The sequence below is a fragment of the Calidris pugnax genome, unplaced genomic scaffold, assembly GCF_001431845.1.
Source record: "Calidris pugnax isolate Ruff unplaced genomic scaffold, ASM143184v1 scaffold54, whole genome shotgun sequence".
In the NCBI taxonomy this organism is placed as follows: domain Eukaryota; kingdom Metazoa; phylum Chordata; class Aves; order Charadriiformes; family Scolopacidae; genus Calidris; species Calidris pugnax.
In genome coordinates this window covers 13,839,168-13,865,825 of record NW_015090864.1, presented here as the reverse complement: position 1 = coordinate 13,865,825, position 26,658 = coordinate 13,839,168, and the positions used below count along the sequence as shown (strand labels likewise).

Genomic DNA, 26,658 nt, shown 5'->3' with positions numbered 1-26,658 from the left:
ATGTGCAAGCTTTACACCCACTCGATGTTGTAAGCTCCCTTACAGTCTGTCCTGTGACCATTCTTAAATACACAAATGTTACAGAGTTAATCTCATAATGGTAATGCGTCCACAAACAAATTACTGCAGTAATGTAGTTAGCTCAATTAACTTTTGAATCTATTCACTATGCAGAACTAAAGGTCATTTTCTATTAAAATATCTCCCTCCCACTTCCTTATCACCCTTTGCAACTTCTGGGAGTTAATATTAGAAATCCTGTCTAAGCTACGTCAGGAAGAAGACAGGATGATGAAGCCAGAAAAAGACCTTATTCTTTACTAACATAACACAGACATGGCCCAAAGAGAACATCTGCCTTCTTTCATGAACACATCTAATTATGGCAAATTGTTAACACCTTGAAGAGGAGTTTCATAGAAGGGTAAACTTTAACATATGCCATCCTCACACATAAAACATGCCGTACTTCATACTTTTCCAAACATATGCCCTTTTTTCTACAACAGTTTATCAAAGACCTTATTTTGAAAAGGACTTCAACCTGTTTTCCATTCCTGTGGATGCCTTTTTTCGTGCTTGCAATTATTTGCCTGTCTAAATAATTCCATAGAAACATTAAACTATGTAATCTGGGAATGCAGTCAGGAGATGAGACAGCAAGGCCTGCAAAACTGCAAATGCAATTATTTCCCCGCTCACAACCGCAAGCCACTACAATTTAGGTCTTTTGCAAAATCATGCTTTTAGTTTATTTGGGCACCAAAAGCTGCCTGTCCACCTTGCAGCTCCTGCTACTCTTCCCCTTGAGATCCCACACTAAAGTCACAGTGAATAATTTGACACTATTATTGCCATGGCAACAGCCTGATGTCACGCATATACAGAATTATGATTGACATTCCTGCAGTATCCAACAAAAGGAGGAATGAGGGGAAAAGGGAGAAAACCAGACACAGCTCCAATACTAATGGGGGAAACAGAGTATCGCTGGCACTGTAAATATTGCTTTATTCATAAATCTGCCTTTTCCCATTTTTCACCGTGTCAACATTCCTGTGAAGGGCTGCCACCAGAGCCCAAAACACGCACTCGAAGCAGAGGGGGCTTCCTCACACGTGCCTGGATCTGGCCGGAGCACAGCGGGTGCCCTTCTGACAGTGCTCTCCTTGGGGAGACGACTCCATGCTACAGCACAAAAGATTTTTGCCACAGAGGTTAGTCTTAAGAATGCACCTTTTAAATGTCACAGGTATGGCCTAAAATAACACAAGACGTTAAACTGAGTGTTTTTTCCCTCTGAGGATAGTCTTCAGGTGTTCAGCTGGGCTGTAAATCTTTTCTTTTTTTTTTTCTTTTTTCTTTTTTTTGCCAATGTTTATAAGTGCTTACAGAAAGACACACGCAAAGCATTAGGAATAGGATAAAATAACATCTGTTAAATATTGTTTAAACTCAATGTCTGCAGCAGTTCTTATAAGGGTCTACAGGCAATACCAAGACCAGGATGGAAACAGCCTTTTATTCTAAATTTCATATGTACATGGAAAGCCGTTTTACACAGTTCTGTAAATTCTGCGTAAAAGAGCTATTGTCATCCAATGTCACTGTGCTTACACTAATAACAACTTTTAAACATGGAGTACATTATTAACAACAAAAACTGTTAACAAACAGGCATAAAAGACACAGATATGTGTGTTGATATTTCACATATATTCTAGAAACAAGTTGGCGCAAAAATAAAATGTGCCAGTAAAAAAAAATAGGCATTTTTTTAAATCACGCAATACATGATTTTCTTTCTTGCTTTCTCTCTTTCCTTTTTGTACATGATATGCTGAGATCCATTCTCAAGCCTTTTCACATCAGGATTTGCAGGCACTTCAGCAACCCAGCTATATTTTTTACAATACATGAAGTTCAGACCAACAAACATAAAAACAGCTGCTGCAAAAGAAATTCTCATATCCCATATGCACATTCAAATATTACTCACTGCTAGAGCAATCTTTTTTGTTTTAGTTATTTTTGGATACTGACATGTTTCCAGGATGATGTGTAACAGTTTGTCTCCGCTTATCTCTCATTCATATACTTAAAGGTTTATTTTTAATGTAGCATCATAATGCCACAGTACAGTATAAGGAAGCACAAGGCAATTGTCCACGAAGTTTCACAAATTGTAAAAAAGAAGAAATTGTTTTAAGTTTTTTGATCCAAAGAAAAACTTTGATTTCTTCTGCTCTTGCTTTAAGCTATCTCCAAAATTTGCCCAAAGACAACTTTGTATAAGATGACTATGGTATGATACCCTCCATAGTTCTCTTCCTAGACACAGTTTTCATATGACCCAATTCATTTAGAAGAAAAGCAAAGCAGAACTCATATGTTTGTTCATAATTTCCCATCTTTAATAAAATAGTAAAATATACTTATCAAGGGCTTGACTGAAACTGTATAAATAGTCTCTCTCCAGTTATTTCATTTGTCATGGACTGTGTATTAATATTATAAGGCAATTGCAACAGGATTCTCAGGATAACTGAAAGCTTAATATTGTTTTCCTCATGAGTCAGGATAAAGGCTTTTTTAATAAGCTCAGAGTGGGAAGCGAGAGAAAAAAAGAGTGCATATGTGCATAATAGGAGAAGGATAGTTTTTCAGCATATAGACACTTAAATATTGATCAACAAAGACTGGTAATGACTCCACCATAAAACATCTTAGAACTGCGACTGCGATCCAGAGTAGAGCTAAGCCTTATCCACTCAAGAGTGATATGTAACCCTTCTCCTGACCTGAGAGAAATAAAAAAGGACATGTCAATGCTTCCTTCAACCTCAAATTCATTAATTTTATGCCACAAAGTTGCATGTTGGTGTAATAAGTCACTGCAAAGTAAAACACATTACAACAAATCCTAGTAATAAGCTGTTGACAACTACTGGACTGGGCTACGGGACTCGGTACGCAGGGGCAGTGTTGCTCACATCCGCTATGATTGTCAAATGGTGGAACATCCTTCCATGAATTCAACACTTGAGACAGAACGGCAAAGACATAAGGCCCACCAACGCTTTGCCCGTGTTTTTAAAGGCACTGAAACAGACAACGGATATATTCCTTAGTACCATCAGCTTAAAAAGTTTTCAAAATATGTCTTTATATGAAAATGTTCCTTATTGCATGGTAAGTTGATCTTCATTTTCTTCACCTCAAGAATAAAATGGTCTTCCCTTTTCTGGTGTTTGTAATCTGTTCAGCCTCGCTACCTGAGATGGTGAAGGCGGTACATCTTGCCTGAAAGGACCTTTAGGAGGGGTGTAACTAGGGTCCTGAATTTTCTTATAAGAGTCATAGTTGCTAGGCCCCTCAGAAGAAGTTTTTTTTTTCAGTTGTTGTTCTTTCCGCCTCTGCTCTTGACGAAGCAGTTCTTGTGTTTCTAGCATCACCCTGGCATTGAAGCCATGTCCCCCCATATAGCCGTTCCTTGATCCCTGGTAGCTGGAGTATCTGGGATTTTCCTTCGCAGTCTGGAACCCTTCTCCAGGAGAATAGCTCTGCTCCCAGGAGTCTTGAGACACAGAACTGGCATTTTTTCTGCTTTGCCTGGAAAGAAAAATGGGAGAGACATTTAAGAAAAATGTTCTGGTTGCCCATAATCCCTGGAAAGATGGGTGCTTCTGCAGTGCCATCAGGTTCCCCCCCACTATAGCACTCTCCAAAAGTCATGTTCTCCTCTGCCCAAAGAGACCTCTTGCCTCTTTTGTTGGGAGAACATTTCCTATAGAGTTGAACTATATTTCTAGGCCTCTTCAGAAGGAATATGCTATGAAAACCCATCCAGTGTGACAACGACCATCATGTTCTCAAGAAAAGTGCTACAGTTCAGGTGCAGTCTAGGAAATACCATACACATTGCTGTGCTTCCTAAAAAGCCAGGTAACAGCCAGAACTTGTAAAGTTACTTATGAAAGATTTGAATCTAGACTCACACCTTTAAAACACTTGCTCTAACATCACACAAGTCAGAAGAAAAAGCTCATTATTGATAGATAGTTACACAGATGAGAGTTTCTTCCCACCATTTCCAGACCTAAGGAATTTCATGCTCTCAGGAGTGTTTCCCAGTTTGCTATAGCTTTTATAAAAGAATAGGCAGAGATAACCTTTTTTTGCCCATTTTTTGGCTCCAGGGGGTAGACAAATATACCAAGTACATATAGGAATAACAAATTCTTATCTCTTTTCACAATAAATCATCACATTATTTTGAAGACAGATTATGGTTTTGAAAAACCTTTAATTTACTATCAAGCTGCTAGATGCTTTTATGAATTTGAAATAAGATTGGTGATGATAAAGTAAAACAATTTTGTGCTGCAGCAAAAGAGATACCCACTTTGAGATTAAAATTAGTGTACGAGAATCAAGCAGTAAAACAAAATATATTGCGACATTAGTCAATAAGAAAATCATTTAGTTGTTTATATATGGCTTGGTTTTTCATGTCAACACATATGACTCAAAGTGGCCTCATCCAATGAATATGCAGTGGAGAGACAGGAAATGGAAAATTTTTCTGCCGTTAGTAAAAGCAAAAAGTCACCTAATGTTTTTGCAATCTTCCTTCCACACACATGATTTGAAAATGACCATATCCACCTTATTTCATAACAGACTTTGAGACCTCTGGATAAAAAATTGTTATTCCGGATGAATGTAAATTCTTACAGCATAAATTACAACATAATGTAAATTCTTATGCAAATTTTTATAGCTGTTCTCGGTATTCACATATCCAACTTTGCCAAAGAAACAATGTTTCTGAGCCATGTTTTATCACTCCCTGGAACAAAAGCAAATTGAACGAACCTCTGTAGGCTACGAAACTGTCAGGTTTCTGATCTAGAGCAAGATAAATTTTAAGTACTAGAAAATCAACTTGGAGTTAAACATTGCTTTTACAGTTTCACATGGGACAGAAGGATGACTAGTTAAACTGATTTAATTTACTGACTATTTTCTGGTACTTGTTCAAAATTAGTTGGCCCACTTTCCCTGCCTTTCTGGGAAGATCCTTTAAAATTGACTCAAGAGTTTATTTGCCTTCAGTACTAATGATTCGAATGTACAAAGGGAACAAAAGGAGGCTCCTAGAGACTATATAAGATGAAAAGCAACAAAGCTCAAGAACGAAGCCAGTGCACAAACTTTAATCATTGCACAGCCATAGTTGCAACATTAAGCTTTGGACTTAAGCTTCAGAGTAATATTAAGATTTCTTTAAAGATCACAGAGTTATGAACAGTTTGTAAAGCTGGAGAACTGGATTTCCCTGCTTGTCATAGTAGTATCGTGGTGTTTACAGCACCCAACCTTAGCCCAAGATGTGGAAATTCTGTCTGCACTCTGCACAGCTCAAATACCAGAGTGCTCAAACAAAGTCATTAAATTATTATTAATTACTCGGTAACACACATTGCTAGCTTGCTAGTCACTTCCCATGTTGAAAAACACAGAGTGACATTCTCAGTCACTCTTTTCAAAACAAGCATTTCTATGACCCAAAGCATTATTTTCCAAATTTCTTGTAGATTAATTTTCTCCTTACAGTTATTAATTTCTGCCACTGGAAATGCATTGCAACCGATTTCTAACTTTTAAATGCTACCAAGGATTGAGCAGAACAGGGGAAGCGGCTTTTAAGAATCACAGTTTTAAAACTAAAAATAACCCCCCCAACTTAAAAGCAACACTGACATTTGTGCTCTTCAACTCAATCTGTGAATTGCTGGGACTAGCAAAACTGAAATAGAATTTATCAGGAAAAACAATATGGCATTAATAGGTTTGGTCACTTCAGAAGGAGGGTAGAAGTAAGAAGCAAAGGGAATACAAGAATTTCCAAAATGACAAACTAACAATCTAAGAAAACACAGTAACTTTATATTTTCCTTTCCCACCTTCCAAACTTAACAAAAATTCTACACTGAAAGGTCCTATAGCATGTGAAATTCTAAGAGATCTCTTTCATTTTCAAAAATGTTGGTAGGATAGGAGTTCATGATTTTGATTATGAAACTTCTATTTGTTTCAGAAAAAAAAAAAAAAGAATTATGATACACTTGGTAAAGCACATGTTGTCATAAAAAAAGTTTTTCCACACCCTTTCCACATGGGGCACAAAAAATAATACAACCTTCCTGGAAAGATATTTGACACCAACCTCTGATGTACAGAATTCTCCATTGCCACTGATATTTGAAAATGCAAAGTTTGTTTTCATAATGTTTAATTATGATAGTTATTTTACAATACAAGTTGGGTAAACTTAATAATTCTTAAAGCTAAGTATAAAATAAAAGACACTTTGCCCAAACAGCTCATTTAAAAAAAATCTAAGATTAAAAAAAAAAAAAAGAACAGATTTGTTTAAATAAAAAGTCTATTAATTTTCAGCATTCCATTGCTAATGACCCAGTAACTTAGAAGAAATGTATATACTGGAAACTGGAAACTGATTTTTTTGGATAGAGTTTCTCAGTTTCATATTCTTTTGCTTGAGGTCTTGAGATATTTTTTTCCTTTTAAGTTTTCCTCTGTATTTACAGCACAAAGATAGAATTTCTACTCAGTAAGGAATTAGGCAACAGAAAAAAAAAATCATCTGACATGTCAAAAGGGGACAACCCACGTCATGCTCAGGAGACTTTTGTAATTGCAGAAAATTAAACTGGATGGTGTCCCACAAAGAATAGCTTTGTTTTAGTGTCTCAATTCTGCTGGGTGCTGAGTGTCATCAAATCCCACTGAAATCAGCTCTGAAGTAATTCTCCTAAAGTAAACAGCTACCACATGCTCTCACTTAAGAAATTTTATGCCTCTTCCACACTGAATACATTCCACCTTATATCAATGCTAAACAAAAGTGTCTGCACTAAGTACAACATTTTCCTTCCACAAACGAAATTAGCTCCAGGCTAATAGACACTGAATAGCTTCAGACAGTTACCATACCTGGGTAATGAGCTGTACTGCCGCTGAGCTTGTTGGAAGCTCTCTCTTTCTTCTTGCCGCTGCCGCTGCATTTGAACCTCTACTGATACCGAGTGTCTGCCACTCTGCGAGTACGTCTTGGTGCTTGGCTACAACATGAAAACGAGAACGTGTTGAACAAAGCAGAAAAATACACACAGAAGAGCTATCATTTAAATTGCTATTGTACACACACGGTTGTATTTGTTTCAAGATACAGTTCAGGTAGCTGTTTCATAATAATTGGGTTAAATTCTGACCCATAACAGTGGCCAATGCTACAGATTCTGTTTCTGACCTACCATGTCTGAGATGCATCAGGAAAATATTGGTCCAGAATGGGTTATGCTTTTATAGTAACACTGAAATTGAAATTAAGTCAGTGGAACAGCTCTTCAGACACTGTAAGTTAGCCTAGCCATGGTAATGCTAAGTTTTACACCACACTGAGGATCTGAGGGAGAAGGGAACACAGCAGCTCTTATAACCTCACCAGTACCCTCCAGTGATGCTTTCCCTCAGTGGAACCATCCGATTTTGCTGTCCAGACATGCACTGCTTGCTTTTCTGAGAGACAAGGAAACATTTTCTGGTTTGACATGATCAAGTAGATAAATTTAGCAATTCCGTTGTGGACAATGGGGAATCCCGTATCTCTGAGGAGGATTTTAGATAACATCTTAATGAGGTGACGATTTGAAACTTTGAGGCCAATAATAAAGAGCACATGAAAATGGATGGCCTATCTGGGAATACAGAGGGAATACTGGTCAAGATATTTGGAGCATGAAAAATTTTATTTTTGTAGAGATATCACTTTTCCTTTTACAATATTACTTTCTGTAGATCTTATGATTTCAAGTTGCAAAATAGGATGCCACATAAGTCAAAGAATGTTATGGGCTTTTCTTGTTGTTTTAATAGTAAGGTTTCACCTAACAAAGAAACAGAATATTATTTTATCTCCTTAAAATTGCCAGTTCTATTCAAAACATATAAGTTTAATCACTGGGAGGTTAGGGAGAATAGCCACTTGGCTGAGCCTGGGACTGAAACAGCTTGTCCCAGACCTGCTTTTGTTAAAGCACTTCTTGCCTTTTTTGTCTGTGCCTTCCCTCAAAACAAGTATCTCTCTTGCTTTTCACCATTATAATTTCTGCAGCAGAAAGATACCATAATGGCTAACAAATATCTGAAAGATAAAAGGCTTTTCAAAGCTTCTTACACTGAAGACAAGTTTTAGAACTAGTAGGTTGTCATTTGTGACATAAACTTCTCCTTTGTCTTACTATGTAGTCAAGTGCCTGCAGGTAGGCAGAAACACAACATATTTGAAACAGGTGTACAACTTTTAGAAACTTCATTCTCAATAACAATACACTTCAGACAGAGTATCAGTCTCAGCTCAGAATTTAACAGATAGATACAATTTGGTGAACAGCTCCCTTTCGCCTTATGAGAAGATAATTCTGCAAAAGAATCAGAATGTGAAAGCACAGACTATGAGTAATGGAGACCCTGTTTAAGAGGAGACTTAATGCAACATTGGTGTCTACTTCAGAATAGATTATCTCCGTAAAAACCTCAGTAAAACAGTGTTTCTAATGAAAAATGCTTTAGGAATGGTATGATGAAGCAACAAGTTGAGAAAACAGAATCGTGTGTCAGCCCTGTGGGAAATTTTCTTAGAGATGAATAAGCTGTACATATGTATGTCCAAACCAACAGCCCCCATGGAGATTTCCTTCTATATTAAATAAGGGCAACACATACAGAGCAGTGTTTCAGTTATTGCATATGTCAACATTTCTAACTTTCTTGACTTTATTGAGAGTCTTCTGACATTTGGTATTTTATTGAAGGGCTCAGCTTATGGAAGCAAGTGATTACCTGAAAATCACAAGATTTATTTGTGAATTCTCTCCAGTGTGGTTATAAGCAGCTTACAGAGAACCAGGGGGAAACTTAGAGGTTCCCATCTCAACTTCTCCATAAGGAATAAAAACATTTAAACTAAGATTTTAGAGCCAATCTCCTCATTTCATGGGTTCCACTTTAACAATGTTGGAAAGCTTGCATAGAGTTGGAACGCTGCAGCTATGTCATATGTGAGAAAGTAGTTATCACAGATAAGACATGAAATCAGAATTGCTTCTCTTTATTTGAAAACACAGTTTCACTTTTTTCAGTTCACTGTAAATATAACAGATTAAAGCATTTTACAGTGCAGGGAATGGATAAATTAACAAACAGGTGGAGCTAGAATTGAGCCAGTCCTCAACTGAGGTTTATGCAAGACACTAAAATGCATCATCTAGAAAGCATGAATGCAAGTACACGCACACACATGTGCAGACAACTGAAGGTAACCACAAAAGCCTTTACTAAAGAGACAAGGGCTTTGAAAGCCCTAATGGACTACAAATGGACTAAGATCACAACATAGCTTTAGAGAATTTTTTTCTGAATGCACACAGGGACTAATGGTTACACAGAGGCAGGGGCTGTCACGCCTGCCTGCTCGCTGTAGCACATGCCCAGTTTGACTGGATCTAAGGAGTCAGGATGGGATCCTCAGCAGTTCACAAAGAATATCATCTAATGGACAGCATTTATAATTTGATGGGTCTAAAGGCAAACATCTAAAATCCATTATCTGATTTTCTGAAGGTACGAGTACCTGTATGCCCTGTTAAACTAAGTGGATTTGCAATACTTAACTAATCTCAAAAGGATACCTATTTAGAGTCCTGTCTGCATGTTGTTCACACCTACAATAAGCTGCTCATATATTCTGCTATTTGATTTCAAGCATCCAAAAATATGGCAATGAGACATAAAAATACCCCCTATGTATGTAATCACATATTCCTTAACATAACATATATACACACATACAGGTACATTCAATCATCTTACAAATTAGAAGGCCTTTTTTTCAAATATTTTCATTAAAAACCTCAGTGATATCATAGTGAATGCCCTTGCTATATGGTTATGATGATATAAAGCCTTAACATTCCTTTATAGACCCTTAACTTCTTCAGAAAAGTGTACATCTCCATACAATGATTTATCTTTTCAATATGCTTTCAATTAAAATATCTAAACCAAAAATATTTATATCATAAGCAACCATAGTCTGCAAAAGCTAATTGGCAATTTTGTCTCAATCCCCAAGGTATACTTTTATACATATATATTTATATAAAATATATACACAAGCACACATCTATATCGATGCATACCCCGTTTATGTCAGTACAAAATGGAGGTAATTGAAAAAAAAAAAAAGTTGAACTATTTTCACATCTTTCAACAGCAACAAAGAAACTTGTACAAGGAATACACATAACAGTAATTTTAACACTGGTATCAACACAAGGCTAAGGACAATTATAACAACCTGAAATCATCCAACAAACCTGGCAACAGCTCGGTCTTCACAGTACAGATTGATAAGAACTCTGGCCTTGTTTGCAATGAGACGTATGACAAGCACTGACCTTTTAAATCAGGATGCGGTCAAGGCCACAATAACAACCACGGCTGCATTATACAAATAAATGTATGTTCGTGTCTCCCACAATACATTTAAGTGGCAATGATAGTTATTGCATTCAGCATTGTTAAACAATATTCAGCATGTAAAATTGTGCTTTAAGATACATGAAATTACACATCCCTCTTCTCAAAGAGACATTAATTTAAAAACAGGGCTGCAAAGTTAAAGGTTTATACAGATTTCTCACTTTATCCAAATGTTTTTTCTTCTTACACAAAATGTACCCATGGCTCAAGTTGCGCGGACCTCTGTCAGACATAAAGGCCAGCATGTTTTAAGGGTAAAGGTGCCCCTTCCCTTCCCTTCCCTTCCCTTCCCTTCCCTTCCGGCACCAGTGGTTGCCCGGTGTGGGCAGCCTTCCCTGCAGCGTGGCATTTCTGGCCACGGAGGGTAGCTCAGAGTGGTGGCAGCGTGGACCCCCCAGGATGGGCACAGATCAACATTGCCAAGGAATTAGAGAGGAGATCATGGGGGTGATCCAGGGCACTGGGCCTTCAGGGAGATCCAGCCAGTTCAGGTGACAGTTGATCCACCACCTGTCTCACAGCCTACTGCCATGGGCAGAAGCTGGCAGAAATGCTTACTCAAACTCATAGAACTCCTTTGTGCTGATAAAGAAATGGCGAATAGGGAGATTACGAAAGGAACAAATCCCTCAGTATTTTCCCAGTTATTAGGAAAGACTGTTATTTAGTATTAAAATAAACTTGCTAATTTTTTTCCAGATAAAGCTCTGTGTTTAACCAAGAAGTTTCAAGCTCATCCAGGGAAGTTGGTATATGCAAGGCCCCCCAAAAAGTCCGCAGTTCTAATAGTTCAGCACTAATTAGAAATAGATAAGATTAAATGACCTTGCCTGCTTTATGTGCAAATGTACTTGGCACAGATGACAGACAATCCAGTAACTGTGTATATCAAAATTCAGAACGATAAAAAACATTCAGCGGTTCTGGGAAATGTACTTGAAAACTATTTTTACTTCTATCTTTTTGTTTATGTTGTTATGGTGAACAGAACATATAGCAGTATTTCTTTTTAAAATTGCCAACAGGTGTATGTATTAATTCTAACACCATGTAATAAGAAAATCCTATCCCTTTGTGCATCTTTCTATGGTGTATATGTAGGAAGCTGAATGGCGTGATAAGGGACTAAGATTTCCATTCTGTGTACAGCAGCAGCAGAAAGAAAATCTTCAGTACAGTAGAAACAAACACTTAAGAGAGCCCTGAAATGCTGCCTGGGGTATTTACATACACTGCGTGCCTGTGAGTTATAAATTTGGTTTACAAACCAGAAATATTTTATTTCTGTTTAAAATCTTCTACCTTCGTTTTCTGTTTCACAGCAATTAGTGGACTGAAACTAGTCAGGGTAACAAGTTTCAAACACCAGATTTTAAAGGAAGAGTCTAAATCATGGTAAGAAATTGCCACTGTTTCATTAAATCCTTCCCAGGTTTGGCACAGAACATATATTAAGTACACAACTGAAGAGAAACTATCTGTGGAGAGGCTGCCCTGAATAACTTTGGTTTCCTCTCTGAAACAGATTGGGGTAGGAGAAACAGCAATTTAGCTCCTAAGGTATTCTTTGTCTACTGCAATGCTCCATGAGATATTACCTAATATCTTGAATAAAATATCCTGAAAGAGACTCTTGAGATAGATTCATAATAGAAAGATTTAATATACTACTTTTCTTTCTCATTGCTATGTTGAGTAATTCTACATAATTTACAACCTAATATAAACTTTAAAATGTTTGTTATGAATGTAGTCTTTTATTAATTTTTCCAGGTAAAATATGTTACAGGAACTAACATATTTACAGCAATAACAAATTTACAGCAACAAAAATTAGGCTTTTGTTTTGTGAAAAGAATTTTAGATTATTTAGAACTCATTATGTCTTTGAATAAGTCAAGGACCTGAATAAAGGGATAAAATACAAGTACCATAAACAGATGGAAAATGAATTTTTTTCTTTAAAACTGTCTTAGAGACAAGTTCTACACATCAACTAGCAGCTGAAAAAACCCACAGTTCCTAAATTTCTTGAGCATCTATCTATCAAGTCATGCCTAAGTATTTTATTAGGACCTCTGGAGTCCTTCCTCTATGAAAATCATGCAGTTATTTACCTTTCATAAATTTGTGTACGTAATTAAAGCTATACTCAGATGAGTCAAGAAGTATATTTATTTTGACCCAGTTAGCTGTTATCTTTAGGAAAAAAAAATCTTTTTATTTGACTCCTAAATATTTAAAGTAGAGTTTGTTCAGCTGCTCTCTCGATGCCAATTTTCTCCCACCATCCAAACAGATCTGGGATGACTGGACAAGAATGTATTTCTGAATGAAATTTGCCACTTTCCATTTTCAGTACTGATTTTTTTTTTTATATTATTAAAAATAAATGAGTAAACCACCAACTTTTGTCCCTCCTGCATCTTTGTGGGTTTTTTTGATCATTGTTGTGCTACTACAAGCAGGTCTGGCAAGCAGTTGTAGTGTTTTCAACTGATTTAATATACCCTTTTTTTTAATTGGATTGTTCACTCCCCTGACATTTAGGGCTATAATGTTGTGGTTTTGTTATTGAAGGTGGGGATCTGTTAATTAAGGTGTGACTAGGCAAAAATACAAGACATGGAACAAATTGCAAACAAAATCCCCTAACCCCAGAACTGGTGCAAGCAAGGATAAACCTCAGCAGACCCAATATTACCCAGAAAAGTACTAAAATTAGAGACTCAACTTTGGTACCAAACAGAAAAATGAGCCCCAAATGAATCCTGCATAGGTATAAAAATGTCATAGCAACAGCAATGGCGTTAAATATTAGCAGACATATTGTGATTCCATGCAATTCAGCATGCCCAAATACACATTTCTGCAAACTCTGACTGGAATTAACACTAGCAGGATTAAAATGGATTACTCATACTTTATGCTATTTTTCTTTTTTGTATTTTTTTCCCTGTGCAACATCAGGCATACAGCATTGCCCTTGAAAGCCCCTTGTACCTTGTTTTTTGAAACACAAAAAATACAAAAGCCATGTAAAAGCAAAAAAAAAATTATGAAGCCTGAGAAAGTCATCTTAAAATAAACAAATGCGAAAAACTTTTCTATGAAGCTTTGACTCAATTGCAGAACTAGTGGGTTTTAGAGATGGTGCGACAGTTATTCAGTTATTAAACCTTAACAGTGTGTCATTCAAATGGCCTTGAGCAGAAATGTTATGCTGCTTAATAGACGGTGTCATCTCATTCCAGAGCTATCACTTTTTGTGTCTGTTAAGCTGCCTGATGCTGTATGAACACTCGTAGGCAGTCAAGTATTTTGTTTACTGGCCGGGCAAACACAGCCGGGCAAAAAGTCCAGCTCTGTCGCATAGCTCATCTGCAGAGAAATAACCTTCACCTGATGGGAACAGCCAGAAAGGGACGGGGTCAGGCGCCGGTCTCTCTGCCACGGGTATCGTTCAGAGCCAGCATGATGTAGTGCTCCATGGCACGGAGCTCTGCCTCCAACCCGTGGAGGAGCCTGAAGGTATTTGTCACCAGTAACCGGACTTCTGTGTCACAGGCCATTAATGGTTTGGGATGGATTGGTGTTGGTGACGTTCACAGGATCATTTTGATAATATATTAGAGGGTTTCTGAGCTATTGAGCTCTTCTGAATATCCACAGAGCTGCCAGATTTCCGTCAGCATCCATTACTTACACTGCAAACTTTGTGTTCATTTACACTTCCTTAAAGTAACCAATAGTCCCACATCACATCAGCACTTTGTTCCCTATCCTCAACCCTCCCATCATCTTGTTAATGAGAAATGCAAACTACTTATCACCTCAGAGCACACACTTCTCTCTGGATTTTTTTTTATCCCCCTCTCTCTTTCTATCCAAACCAGGTCAGAGTTGGCTGCTGTCATGCAGCTTAGAGGCATCTCTGGCTGTAAAAGCCCTTTGTTTATACAGGCTGCACAACCCGTCTCCCTCAGGTGAAAACACACTTTTCAACAAGGGTCCACGTACAGGTGCACTTTTCACTGCTGTGGTTTGTTACCAACAGCTTACAGACGGCGAAGACTGAAAAGAAGTTGATGGATGTATCTAAGTATTTTTCTGCATACGTACTATAAACCACTTTTGCATTTTTTTGTGTCACTGGTATTTAATAATACATCTGGATCTGTTTTGAGAGGGTGTCTTAACAAAGTCCATAATTTTAAACTAATATGTTAAAGTAATACAGACTCCTTAAGAGAGAGGGTTATGGTTCCTTAGCACCAAAATGACTGTGAACTGCTGAAATGGATGAGATCATTGCTTTATCCTTTCCAAGCATTGTGATCTTGAAAGGCTGGAGTATATGATGGAATTATAATTCAAAAATACCCTGGGCCAATTATTTTTAAAGTACATATGCAAAGTAAAACATTTGGTTACCTATGTATTTAACAACAGAGCTGCTCCTACAAAAGCAACAATAAGCTTCAGAATTAATATTAATACATTAAGCTGAATTAGTCACTTAGAGCTCATTTGCATGATCTGTGGAAGGGGAGTAAACAGAGAGGTCCCATTTGTTTGAATAAGAGAAAAAGGAAAGGTCAATGTTCTGACCCACAATTTAGGAAATTATTCCATTCCTAAGGTAATCAGCCTGTCATCCAAATAACTCCCTCCTCGCTCATTACAAGAAACTATAATAAAAGCCAAGTTGCCTGTCTAAAGTTGCTATGGCATTTAGATATACAACAATTTGGCCCATGACCTTCAGTAGTTAAGTTCCCAAGTCTTAAAGAGTGCAAGTTTTTCTCATACACATTTTTCCCAAGAATGCTGCTCAAATCTCTCATTTGGAGATTAAACAGAAGTTGATATGCATAATGAAAAGTACCTCCTCCACCCAGCCCCCTTTCACCTAAAAACTGTTACGCTATAACTGTGATGAGCTATCACATTATCTACACTACATCAAATCAAAAACATCTGGTCATAAAAAAAAATATTATTTTATTTATTCAATTGCAGAGAAGGTTAGAGGTCTTCTGACATGGGAAAAGAGAAGCCTATATTCTGATACAGCATGTTAAGCAGTGTTAGGTCATGTAGGGATACATTTACCTTTGCTCCTCTCCATGCTGCATGTCAAAAATACCACAGGTTCAAATTGGTGAATTTAAGATGGGGAAGGACACAAAGACCCAACAAAAGTTAAGAAATCTTCTATATCTACCACAACAGGCAACCAAAGAGGACATATGCATGATGATGTTACCGTGGTTGTTTTCAGTAATGTCATACTCACAGATACAGATCTCCGGCTATTTCCACTCAGTCTTGTGTGCATTGTAGTGCCAAGTAATAATAACCATCACCTACACCCGCCTCGGAGGAAGCTGTGAGAGATTCTGCTGCTGTCATCATACAGCTCTCACTTTTTTGGGAACGCAAGCAAATTTTTCACTGTCATTATTGTGGAATTTTAAACAAAAATACAGTAAAATATTTGCCCCATATTTATAGGATCCTAATTTAGGATATGTAATTGATGAAAAAGCAACACTGATTAATTCAATTATGTTAAACAAGATAAGCACATGGATTTACATAATTGTATCACATCGCTAGATCAGATTGAACAGGATTTAAATGATCAATTAGGACATATATCTCAAGACAGAACTGTCTCAGCTAATACAAGTGGCAGAGGGGTACTATTGTGAAGCACTCTGTTATGCATATCTCTCCGTTTTTTACTGTGAAAATACATTGCTCTTCCTCTTAAGCAAAAGAACTGATCACAGTGATATTGCTTCAGAGAAAATACCACTTACAGAGTGACATGTTCACTCTAAATTATTTATCGTTAGTATGTGTTTTATTCTGATTTTCCTAGAAAATTTCAGAATAACTGATATTGCCTTTGAGGCAAAAAAAACCCCAAGGAGTAACTCACAATGTCGAGGGTCTAAACACGGAGCAAACAGTGCTATATGCGCACAGGACAGATGGCTGAAGAAGTTGAAAAATTAAATAAACATCAATGAACCAAACCCAGGGATAACAGACAGGGCAGAAGACTGGAGGCAGAGGACCCTGCACCTGTACCACTTTGTTCTCAATCAGCCCAGGTACAGCACGAGCCAGGGAACCTTTGCAGATTTGACAGAATTTGTACACTTACCCATGGCTGCTCAAAACTGTAAGTACGTCTTCTGTCTTCCACATCCTCGTCTTGCTTTGCTTGCTGAAACTCTTGTCTCAGGCGCTGTATCCGGTCATGATTGTTAGGGGTGGATCTGTTGCTAAAAGAGGGAGGATAGAAATGATCAATATACTTGGGAACTGTCATCTGTGACTGAGATTTCTTAGCAGGAGACTGCTACTACAGTGTAGGAGTAGAGGCTTAAAAATAATTTCCAAGCATTCAGTACAAAGATCTTTAGTTTTTTAAAGATGATTAATGCTGTTTGACTTACGAAGAAACTTCAGATGGCGTAAGGATAAGATGAATGAGGCTATTCCTAAAAATCATCAAAATTTGCTGGCATCTTTTCAATCTGTGTTACTTAGACATGACGAGGAATGCACGTGTTAGTGTCAGACTTAAAGGGAAATTAAGAGAAAAGTTGTAATCATCTCTGCTACTGAATAATCATGAAAATACTTTTTCCCAATCAATAAACTGTAGTACTGTCAGATCTTTATTCACATCAAATTCATTACGATGTCTGAAGGCCCTACCTATATGAAATCTGATTATTTTTTCAAATCAATAAGAGCCTGTCATCCCTTAGTTCTGTTTTTAACAAGTCTTTTAAACTGATCAGTCTGAAAGCATTAAAAGGCTTGAGGGCCAGTGAAAGGCAATCCATCTGATGGTGCCACAGGCAGGAATGCATCCCGGCAGCAGACGGGTGCTGGCTGACACCCCGTGGCATGGGTGGGCTGGGGGTGCTCAGCCCCAGAGGTACCACTAGGTACCAGCACACCCAGAACCTTGAATTTTGCAAAACTATCCATTTTTTTCACAAGGCCTACCGCAGGTAATCTGCTTGCCATAGCACAGGTTTATGTGAAACCATAATGAAATACGGACAGGAATGGCTTATTTCATGGGGCAGAGGAAAGGTAGATATGGATTAATTTTGTTCCCGTTTTTCCAGCGGTGCAGCTCCCACCTGACCCCTACAGCCCCCACCGTATTTCAAACATGTTAATGTGGGAATCACAGGAAGCCTGACAAACAAACATGTTATATCAAGACTAACCAGAAGCACTCTTATTATGGCCTTCTTAAGCCCTGCATTTCATTGTTTATTTCAAAAGAACTGATGAGGAATGGTCAGCTATTACTTTGTTTCAAAAGCGAAAACTGCAGGGAGACAATGGAAAGCAATTCCATAGACTCCTGTTCTTGGACAAGGGGTACAATAAAACACAGTGAATTTATATCCCATGGTTTCTCTCATATGAAAGGAGACGATTCTGGAGTCCATTTGTGACTGATTTCCATGTCTTTCGGGACTGGTAGGCGCAGTAGATTGGAGGCTGTAGGTGTCTGAGACGTTACCTCCCACTCTTTTCAGTGCCATTAAATGGAGCTTATCGGTGGGTGCTTCGTTGGCCAAACAGAAAAAAATAGCATGGTTTTAGCAAAGGCTAGTTTTTAAAGAGGTTTGGTTTTCTTTTTCTTTTCTTTGAAACCAAAGGAAAAGAAAAGGAAGGAATTTAGAGAAGTGTTTTCTTTCATTTTTTTTCGCGAATAGGGCCTTTAAGAAATGCTTTGTTTGTAGAGTAGGTCAACTTCTATGGGCAAATTGCCATTTTGAAAAGTACAGTTAAAGAAAGCTTTATTTAAAACAGATGGAAATGAAACACCGGCATTTTCAAAATTTCCACTTCATTGTAGGTGTGTTGCTAATTCTATTTCCTTAATTCAACTTAATTTTATGGAACAGCTTATCTCCATTTGCAGTTTTATGTTATGTAAATTTATCCTTTATTGTCAAATTCTGCCCTGCTTTAGTATACAACAACTTGGGTATTTTTCTGATGCATTGCTATATACTGCACATTTTAAACAGAATCGTTACAATCCAGTACAAGACAACAAAATACTTTTAAATGGTCTGTTGAGTTTTAAAACTGGTATTGTTAATCTAACAAACAAGTAGTCCAATACTTTCTATACAGACAGTGTTTTCTATAAGATAAATTGCACTATGTAGCAAAATACTTTAAGTATTTCAGGTATAAGAATATATATGCCATTGAACTTCAGTGCAAAATTACGAGGAAAGTACCATATGTAGACACCTTGAAATACTCAAAATGATGGGTAAATAACCAGCCTTCCTTAATCAAGGTTGTTTCAAATTGTAAGGGGTCACAGGGCAAAAGTGACATTGGAACAAGAATCCAATGGCAAAGAAAAATAGGAGATAAACCCCAAAATTACTGCACTAAACCCTGTGCGTTATAAGGAACAAACAAACATACTCTACCCAAAATGGGCTACTGGAAGGGTTATTACAGATCTGAGGACTTCTGCACATTCTGTGATTGTTATTCATTAAAACCATTACATCAACAGAGGAATAGCGTGCAAATGCATAGTGTCCATGCCACAAAGCCAAAACATAAGTCTCCTCCCAAACAGCAAAAGCATGAATTTGACACCCTTTACACTGCAGAGATAGAACAACAAAGGACAAGGAGGATCCTGGGATTTATGATTAACTTGTCTCAGATCTGAGAACTTATTCTAATGAAAAAAAAAAAGAATAAGATAAAAAAAAAGGAAGTAAAGCTGATTTAAGAAAAGTTATTCAAAGTTATTAAAAGGTTTGATAATGGCAGAGAAGATTAATCTTTTAACAATATTGCTATTTTATCTGAAAAGCAAGGGACATGACCCAAATTTAGAAAATTGCAAAAGAAGTGAATTATAAAAAAGGACTATTTCACAGAAATGAAAGAGCTAAATTAAAAGACAAAACCATTTCTGCATCTACTTAAATTTCTTTGTGTTCAAAAAGTTTGAGAGACACAGCAAGTGAGGCCAAGTCAGCAGTTATATAATAATAACAGTAAAAAAATTAAACATTTTTATTTAGAAGAGGAAGAGGGAAAAGGCAGGCCGCTAGGGAGGGGCTAAGATACTTTAAAGAAAAGATTATTTGAGGACTTAGACTGTATCTCATGTTGACTTCCTTTAATTTCCATTTATTTCTCAACCTTGTTCTGATTTTCTAGGTTAAATTATTCATCTGCCCTAACTTTTGCACCAGCAAAGGCTTGCACATCTCCATCCTGGCCTGTCATGCTACCCCCCATTTCATTTCATGCCTCTCTTCATCCAGCTAATTTTATAAACAGTGGTTTTTTTGCTAAGTTTTTATGTTTCCCACTGCACTCAGGGAACTCTTAGTACTCCCACTTGATAACTCATTCAACCCCCAGCCAAGAATTACTACTTTCAGACAGAGGGAAATGCAAAAATCATAATCACAATAAAAAGCTGTCACAAATAATATTTTGCAGTGAAAACCCAAAAAGTCCAAACCTAACTTTATTCCTTTTCATGTCCTGAGATGTTCTTTTTTTATCTACAACTCTTTATGTAAGTCACATCATTATCCCTTGGGACAGATCTAAACAAATTATAACCACTGTGTAGAGCCCTTAGCCAGGCTGAAGCAAAATGAATTTTGACTCATTGGATAAATTCATCCAAGAGTGGTAGGGTCATATCAACAAACTACTAGGATGCAGTGCTGCAGGTGTCCTTGCTGCCTAAATTCCCTTTTGACTTTTGCAAGTCATCAAAAGCTTAATTAAATACACCATGTTCTGTTTGAGTTTTTGTTCAGATGGACTGAAAATCTGAAGGCAAATTCACCTCAAAGAATTCAGGACTACTAGCAGGAAGGATGGAGTTTAACTTTAAATCCACCCAAAATTTATTGAATATTTGACCTAAGCTAGTTTTAAACTTTTTAGCAAAACTGGACTTACAACTCTCTACTTCATCCACAGTTTGTCCAACCAGCCTTTCCCCCTGCCCACTCAGTAACAGGATGGCTGTGAACTTATGGAAGACAATTAGCACCTCCTAGCACTGGATGCAAGTGATGTTCTTCTTTCAAAGTGCCGTCGTTATTAAATGTTCTTAAAAGAAATAAAAATCAAGGAAAGGCTTTTAGGACCAAAGTTAACTTGGATTCCAAAGCAGCTGGGCTTCGTTGTATCACATCTCTCCTTGGCACCCCATTGCCTTCCATCTGCAGATGGCACATTTCACCATCAGCTATTCTGTGAGCGCTGCTTTGAAACACACACCCGCCAGCATGGGCTAAAAATGCAACGGTAAGCAAGGCTTGGAGAGGCCGGAGCTGTCACATATTTCCAGAAACAAGCAGCCACAGCAATGACCATCAGAGTCGCAGATCATTAAGCAATGTCTCAGTGTGATGTCATGCACTGATGTACAGAGTTGTAATCCTTTCAAAACAGACAGATTTTCAGTGTGATAAAGTGGATACAAACATGCTACTGAACAGGGATGACTAAAGCTTTGGAAAAAAAAAATATTATTGGCCTGAAAAAGCATGGAAAAGGGTCTTAACAACATCACCAGGCAGTTGCAACATGACTAGAATAACCAAAAGGTTAGTAAACAAACAGTATTCTTTACACCTTGAAATCTTTTAACACAGATTGGAGCTGCCAGGGACTTGCTGGTCTGACCGGCTGCTTAGATCTCTGGATAGCAGTTATAAAACACAGATGGGTTCTTATTTACTTCAAGCTGGCAAATAACTATCACCTATTTGTATAAAATAAATTCCTTTCCATTTGGACAGATTACTCATGTCATATTAAAAATCAAGAGCTGAATTTTAATCAACCTGTGCCGACAGGTAGAGATGAGCAGAAAAAGAGCTTATTTCCATCCCATTGTGAATTAATGATGTCCTCGCTCTGGTGGCCGTGCCTTAGTTGGCAGCACGCATCCTCACCAAAGTTCAGAACTGGCTGAGCGTCTACAACATCAGCCTCTTCCTTCATGGCTTGAGCAGGATGAAAGCAGGCCAACAGACAGCAGAGTGTTTATAATCTAATGGGAAAGCTTCTGCTACATTTACTGAAACTTGAGCACCCTCTTGCCATGGTGCTCCCTCCCCAGCAGATGGATTGTCCAGTTTGGATGGCCCTTGAGGGTGGCTAAGCAGAAACTGTCAGGTTGTCGCAAAAAGCCACGGATGTAAAACAAAAAGTATGCCCTTTACCAGGCCTAAAGTTAGCACCAGACTCCAGTGCACAGTCTGCTGGTCTGTTCACTTGAAACAGATCTGTTAATGGTCAGTGACACGGGTGACTGTGCCCACAAACCGCGGGGTTGATGAGGGTTGAGCAGCGACAAAGTTCACACTGTCTCCTTCCTGCCACCAGCTCGCCAGAGCAGGTTGGTCTTTCGTTCTGTGATTTTGTTCTGTGGTTTATTTTTTGCATCTAAATACCAGCCCTCAAGCTTGCATTAGTGCAAGCATTTGGCTGGTTCTCTCTTCCAGCGTGCCCTACATACATCTTCTGAGACACCAGGGAATAGATTTTCCACGAACACATGGATATTAACACACATAAACATGGTACACAAACAGGAACAGCACAGCCGGTGTTGTATAAAAGAGCTGTTTTGTGGTTATAGAATTGCTATAGTCTGTTTGAGAAAAAAACTCCGCTAGGCAAGAGATCAAATTTGTCAGACTGCAAATGTACTTATAACACCGTGCAGTTATAACCTGGAGGGAGGCATAGAAAGGTTTATCCTACACTACTTTTGTTTTTCTTAAGTGTCAAAGAATTTATTGGGAATAAGGCATTAAAAGGTGGGGGAGACGTGTAAAAAAACCAAAAAATGTATCAATTACAAATCTGCAAATAAAAATAGCTTCTCTGAACAAGCTTCATTAAGTTTTATCAGCTAGTATCTTGGGGTTTTACACTCAAACCACAGGTCATAAATTCACAGTAAATCCCCCATATGTTCACCAAACACCTGAATTCAATTTCTCTTCTAGTTGTAAGAAATGCAATGTGCTGCTCAAATTAATTATGCATGCAAAGTTAGTTTCTAACAAGGGCAGCTTCTTGCATGCTGAAGGGTATACATCCTATCTGAATTTTTTCCCCCAGATCTCTTTCAATCTTGGCTTATTTCTACTGTTCACAAGGTTATAAAAATCCTTCTCTCTTGCCATTTCGCATTTGCTAAATGAACACAGAGCATTATATATCCTTTAAAGCCTGCAGTTTTAAAAGGCAGCTAAATTCAAGGATTGGCTTAATGTGACAGGCAGGATCTAACATGTTACCTGTACACATACCTACACACTGCAGCATATTAATTCCATCAAAACAAGGATTTAAAACCTAGGATTTATGTCAATATGTATGCATGTGAAATCAGCTCATCAGGAAGTTTTCTGTCATTTCCAGTTTACTTTCACAGTGGTAGTCATCAACTCCAATACCACAAAGAAGTTACACAAGTCCCCAAACACGCTCACTTTCTTCAGGGAAAGAAATTAATTTAAAAATTTTGACATTGTGATGTGTTGATCGTTTCACACCAATTTCAACAAAGTAAATCATTAAAAACCAAAAAAAATACATCTATATTCTCTGGGTTAAAAAGGTAGTCTCAAATAATCTTAATTCAGAACTCGCTTCTGACGTGATGGCCATAAACAACGCGGAGAGCTGGAGCTGATAGGGAGGTCACTTCACCGCAACAGTCTCTTCAAACTCTCCAGACTAGATTTCACTTTGAGTCCCTCTGTGGCCCTTCTGTAGCAGGGCCATCATTTTACAACCAGTGAAATCTGAAGAATGCACCCAAGACCCTTTTTATTGCCATCATCACTCTTCCTTATTAGCCTGTCAGAGCCTGCACACCGGAGACAGAAATCCAGCCTTACTTTTCAGGGGAATTCTTCTACTAAAAGGAAAAGCAGAGATTTTAGGAACTTGCTATAAACATCTGAATACAGATACTCAGCTACTGGGTTTATCACGCAGTCCAAGCCTTACTTTGGAGCTCTTAGATTTTGCAGATATAAGCCAAGCCAATTTTCAGCCACAGACAACTTGTTACAGCCATTGTCATAGAGTATTGCGCTTTTTGAGTTTAAAAAAAAAAAAGAAAACACCACATGTAACCTAAAATAAAATACATGACATCTAACTGAGAATTTCTTACGAAGGAGTTAAGGGAATGGCAGAAATACACATACAAAAGTTTAATACATCATGAGAAAAGAAAATAAAACAAAAATACTGGTGATCAAGCAAAGGAGAAATTTGCATTTTTGATTCTAAATGAATTACAAAATTACTTCAAAGACAGGCAGGGAGAAGCAGTCTCTGTCCTTCCAAGTACCTTCCTATCCTAAATAGAACAGACAATGATGGCTCCAGTGCTGTTAGGTCTGATGAGCATCCACAATTAGGCATCACAGGCTATTTTGTGTCAACACGAGGAGGATTGCCTGGCACAGTCATACAAAGACATTTAACAAAGACCACAGAGAAGAAATCCTCTCCTGGACCTAGCTGGTCATTCCTGTGCCAACAGAAGGGATCATTGGAGAGATCCCTAGTGGGCTTCAGGCCATGTCAGCCTTCGTCTCTGTTTTGTTTAAGCTAATCCAGCTGCTTTGCTGGAAGCCATTCAGGGAGAGCTCCCTCTGATCTCCTCCCTGGATGAAACAGGGGGGCAGAAATCTTCAGCAGAGGGGCAGCAACAAGCACCTAGGGAGCAGTCACTTCTTAAAGCACAGCAGCTATTTGCAAAAAAGGAACATCTGTCCGTAGCCAACACCACCTGTGTAGTGTGAATGTTGTTGCGTAGGTATAACCCTGCTACCACACCTCACACAACTCGGCTACTGCTGCGGGGACACTATTACAGAATAAAAGCTGCTTCAGAGCCCAGTTCTAGTCAACACTGGAGACAAAGCCTACGTCTTTTCATTGGAGGAGTCTAGAGACATAAAAAAAAAAAGAAAAAAAATGCTAATTGTACTGTTTGATTTGAAGGATTCATCAAAAGTGAGAGAGCTATATATTATTCAAATAACGCACCATGACACTGTGCTTGTAAATGGTGAAACGTAGCTCTGTTTTAATGCTAAAAAAACTTCTTTAAAAGGTATTTAGGTCTTGCTTAATGCATTGACATTAAATTATACTCCAAACCCCAAAAATATTTTGTTTTATTTCTCTTTAAACACAGAAAATGCTTAGGAAATCGTATCAGAGTGTTGCAACTAGCAAAACACAACAGAATGTTTTTGACTCTTGTGGACACTTGCCCTCACCAAAAATGACATTTTAAAGTAGAATTAAAACTGCAGCTGCAGTATCAAGCAAAACTACAGAACTTTGCTAGACAAACAGTGATGTATAGAAAAAGACATCTTTTTAAAATGCCTGAACATTTAAAAAGATAATACATGACACAAAGTTCACATTGCTCCCACAGTCCTTACCAGCCACTAACATAATTATAGTATAATTATTTCTTTTCTTTGACAGAGGGGCCATTGCATTATAAATCACAAACTAATATTTTGATTGATTTTACGTTATATCTGACTCTGACTATAGGCTAATTTCCAAGTGCAAAAGGAGAAGTTGTCCATTAAAAAAAAACAAACAAAAATGACTGGTCTAAGGATACCAAGGCTAGGTCAAAGCTTCACACAGTTTCCGAAATCTGAAATTTAGGGAGACTCCTGCTAGGAGTATCAGTAGTACATTAGAAATTCTATATAAAACAAAGAGAAATGTGGAATCGTTGTTTTATTTTTTGGCACCAAATAATCTGCAACCTCTAAATAAAACTTTAAATCTGAACTTACTGTTAAGCATTTCATCATTTAGTGCCTATGCAGGCAGTTTCCCATATGACTCAACCAAGAAAAAACAAAAATCAAAGCTAAGATAGATTATTTGAATTTGTGCCTAAATTCACATGGCTGTTGCCTTCTCATGAAGTTGATCACTAAGATTTAAACAGATTAGTACAAAAACTAATTAAGATTTTAAATTAAATATTATTTGCATATGAAGATTAAAAAAAAAATCTCAATATGATATTTCGCAAAACAACTGATTTCTGGATAAATCCTTTCAGCATTTTATTCTATAGATGAAGACTTTAATAAACAGATGTTTTAATAATGTTTTACCACCACACTGTCTTGATTAACTTTCAAACTAGAAATTGCCATAAAATTACAGTTCAAAAATTATCAATTTCAGGATAGGAATTGACAGACAAGAACAGCACTTACCTTTTATCCAAAAATTCAGTTGGTTATTTAGTGAATCAGCTGGAACTCAACTTTTACTACTTAAGATATTTTCAAGTTATTGCACTCATTTTTCCTCTTGGAAATGTTGAAAATGTCTTTTCCTCTGGAATTGTTTTTCAAATGTACTGCACAGGACGCTCAGTAAATGATGAGGGTCTTGCTATGTTTTGAAACACTGGATTAGAAATTCTGAATTCTAATATTTTTTGTTGTTGCCCTGTTTATTCCCAACTCAAGTGCAGATTTCAGACACCCAAAAGCATGTATTTTTCTTGCTGCAGAAGAAATGCAACATTTACTAGACTATTAGCCTGATAAAGGCTATAGGAAAGCTAATTTATTTAGCAGGAGAAGGTAAGGCGGGATTTTTCTCAACCATTTTTAATCATCTAAAAGGCAGGCATGTAGTTAAAACTACCCATCTAGAGCCTTTCTAAGGGAAATACAGAGAAATAAGTTACTCCATAGGGCAATTAAAAGCACCTGTCTTAGGATGCAATTACTTACCCTTGAGAGCTCATTACTTTTCTTCATTGACAAAGAAGAGTAGAGGGACAAGCCCAGGCTTAGATAGGTAGCTTTTGACAACTATATTAGGGCAGATGAATCCTACTCTAGATGGCTAACTTCGGCTTAAGGTAGGTGA

General features: G+C 37.6%; 1 protein-coding gene across 5 annotated transcripts in view; it reads right to left on the bottom strand.

Annotated features, from left to right (window-relative positions):
- Window positions 1-1,503: 1,503 nt before the first annotated feature.
- The window catches only part of PARD3 (par-3 family cell polarity regulator), a 406,440-nt gene continuing 381,285 nt past the window's right edge, over window positions 1,504-26,658 (bottom strand). For all 5 annotated transcript variants that reach the window (XM_014945082.1, XM_014945087.1, XM_014945084.1 and 2 more), the window contains 3 exons: window positions 16,811-16,931; window positions 7,024-7,151; window positions 1,504-3,612 (listed from right to left, as the gene is read on the bottom strand). In XM_014945082.1, the coding sequence (XP_014800568.1) occupies window positions 3,219-3,612; window positions 7,024-7,151; window positions 16,811-16,931 (643 nt within the window). In that variant the 3' untranslated portion in view covers window positions 1,504-3,218. The remainder of the gene's footprint in view (window positions 3,613-7,023; window positions 7,152-16,810; window positions 16,932-26,658) is intronic.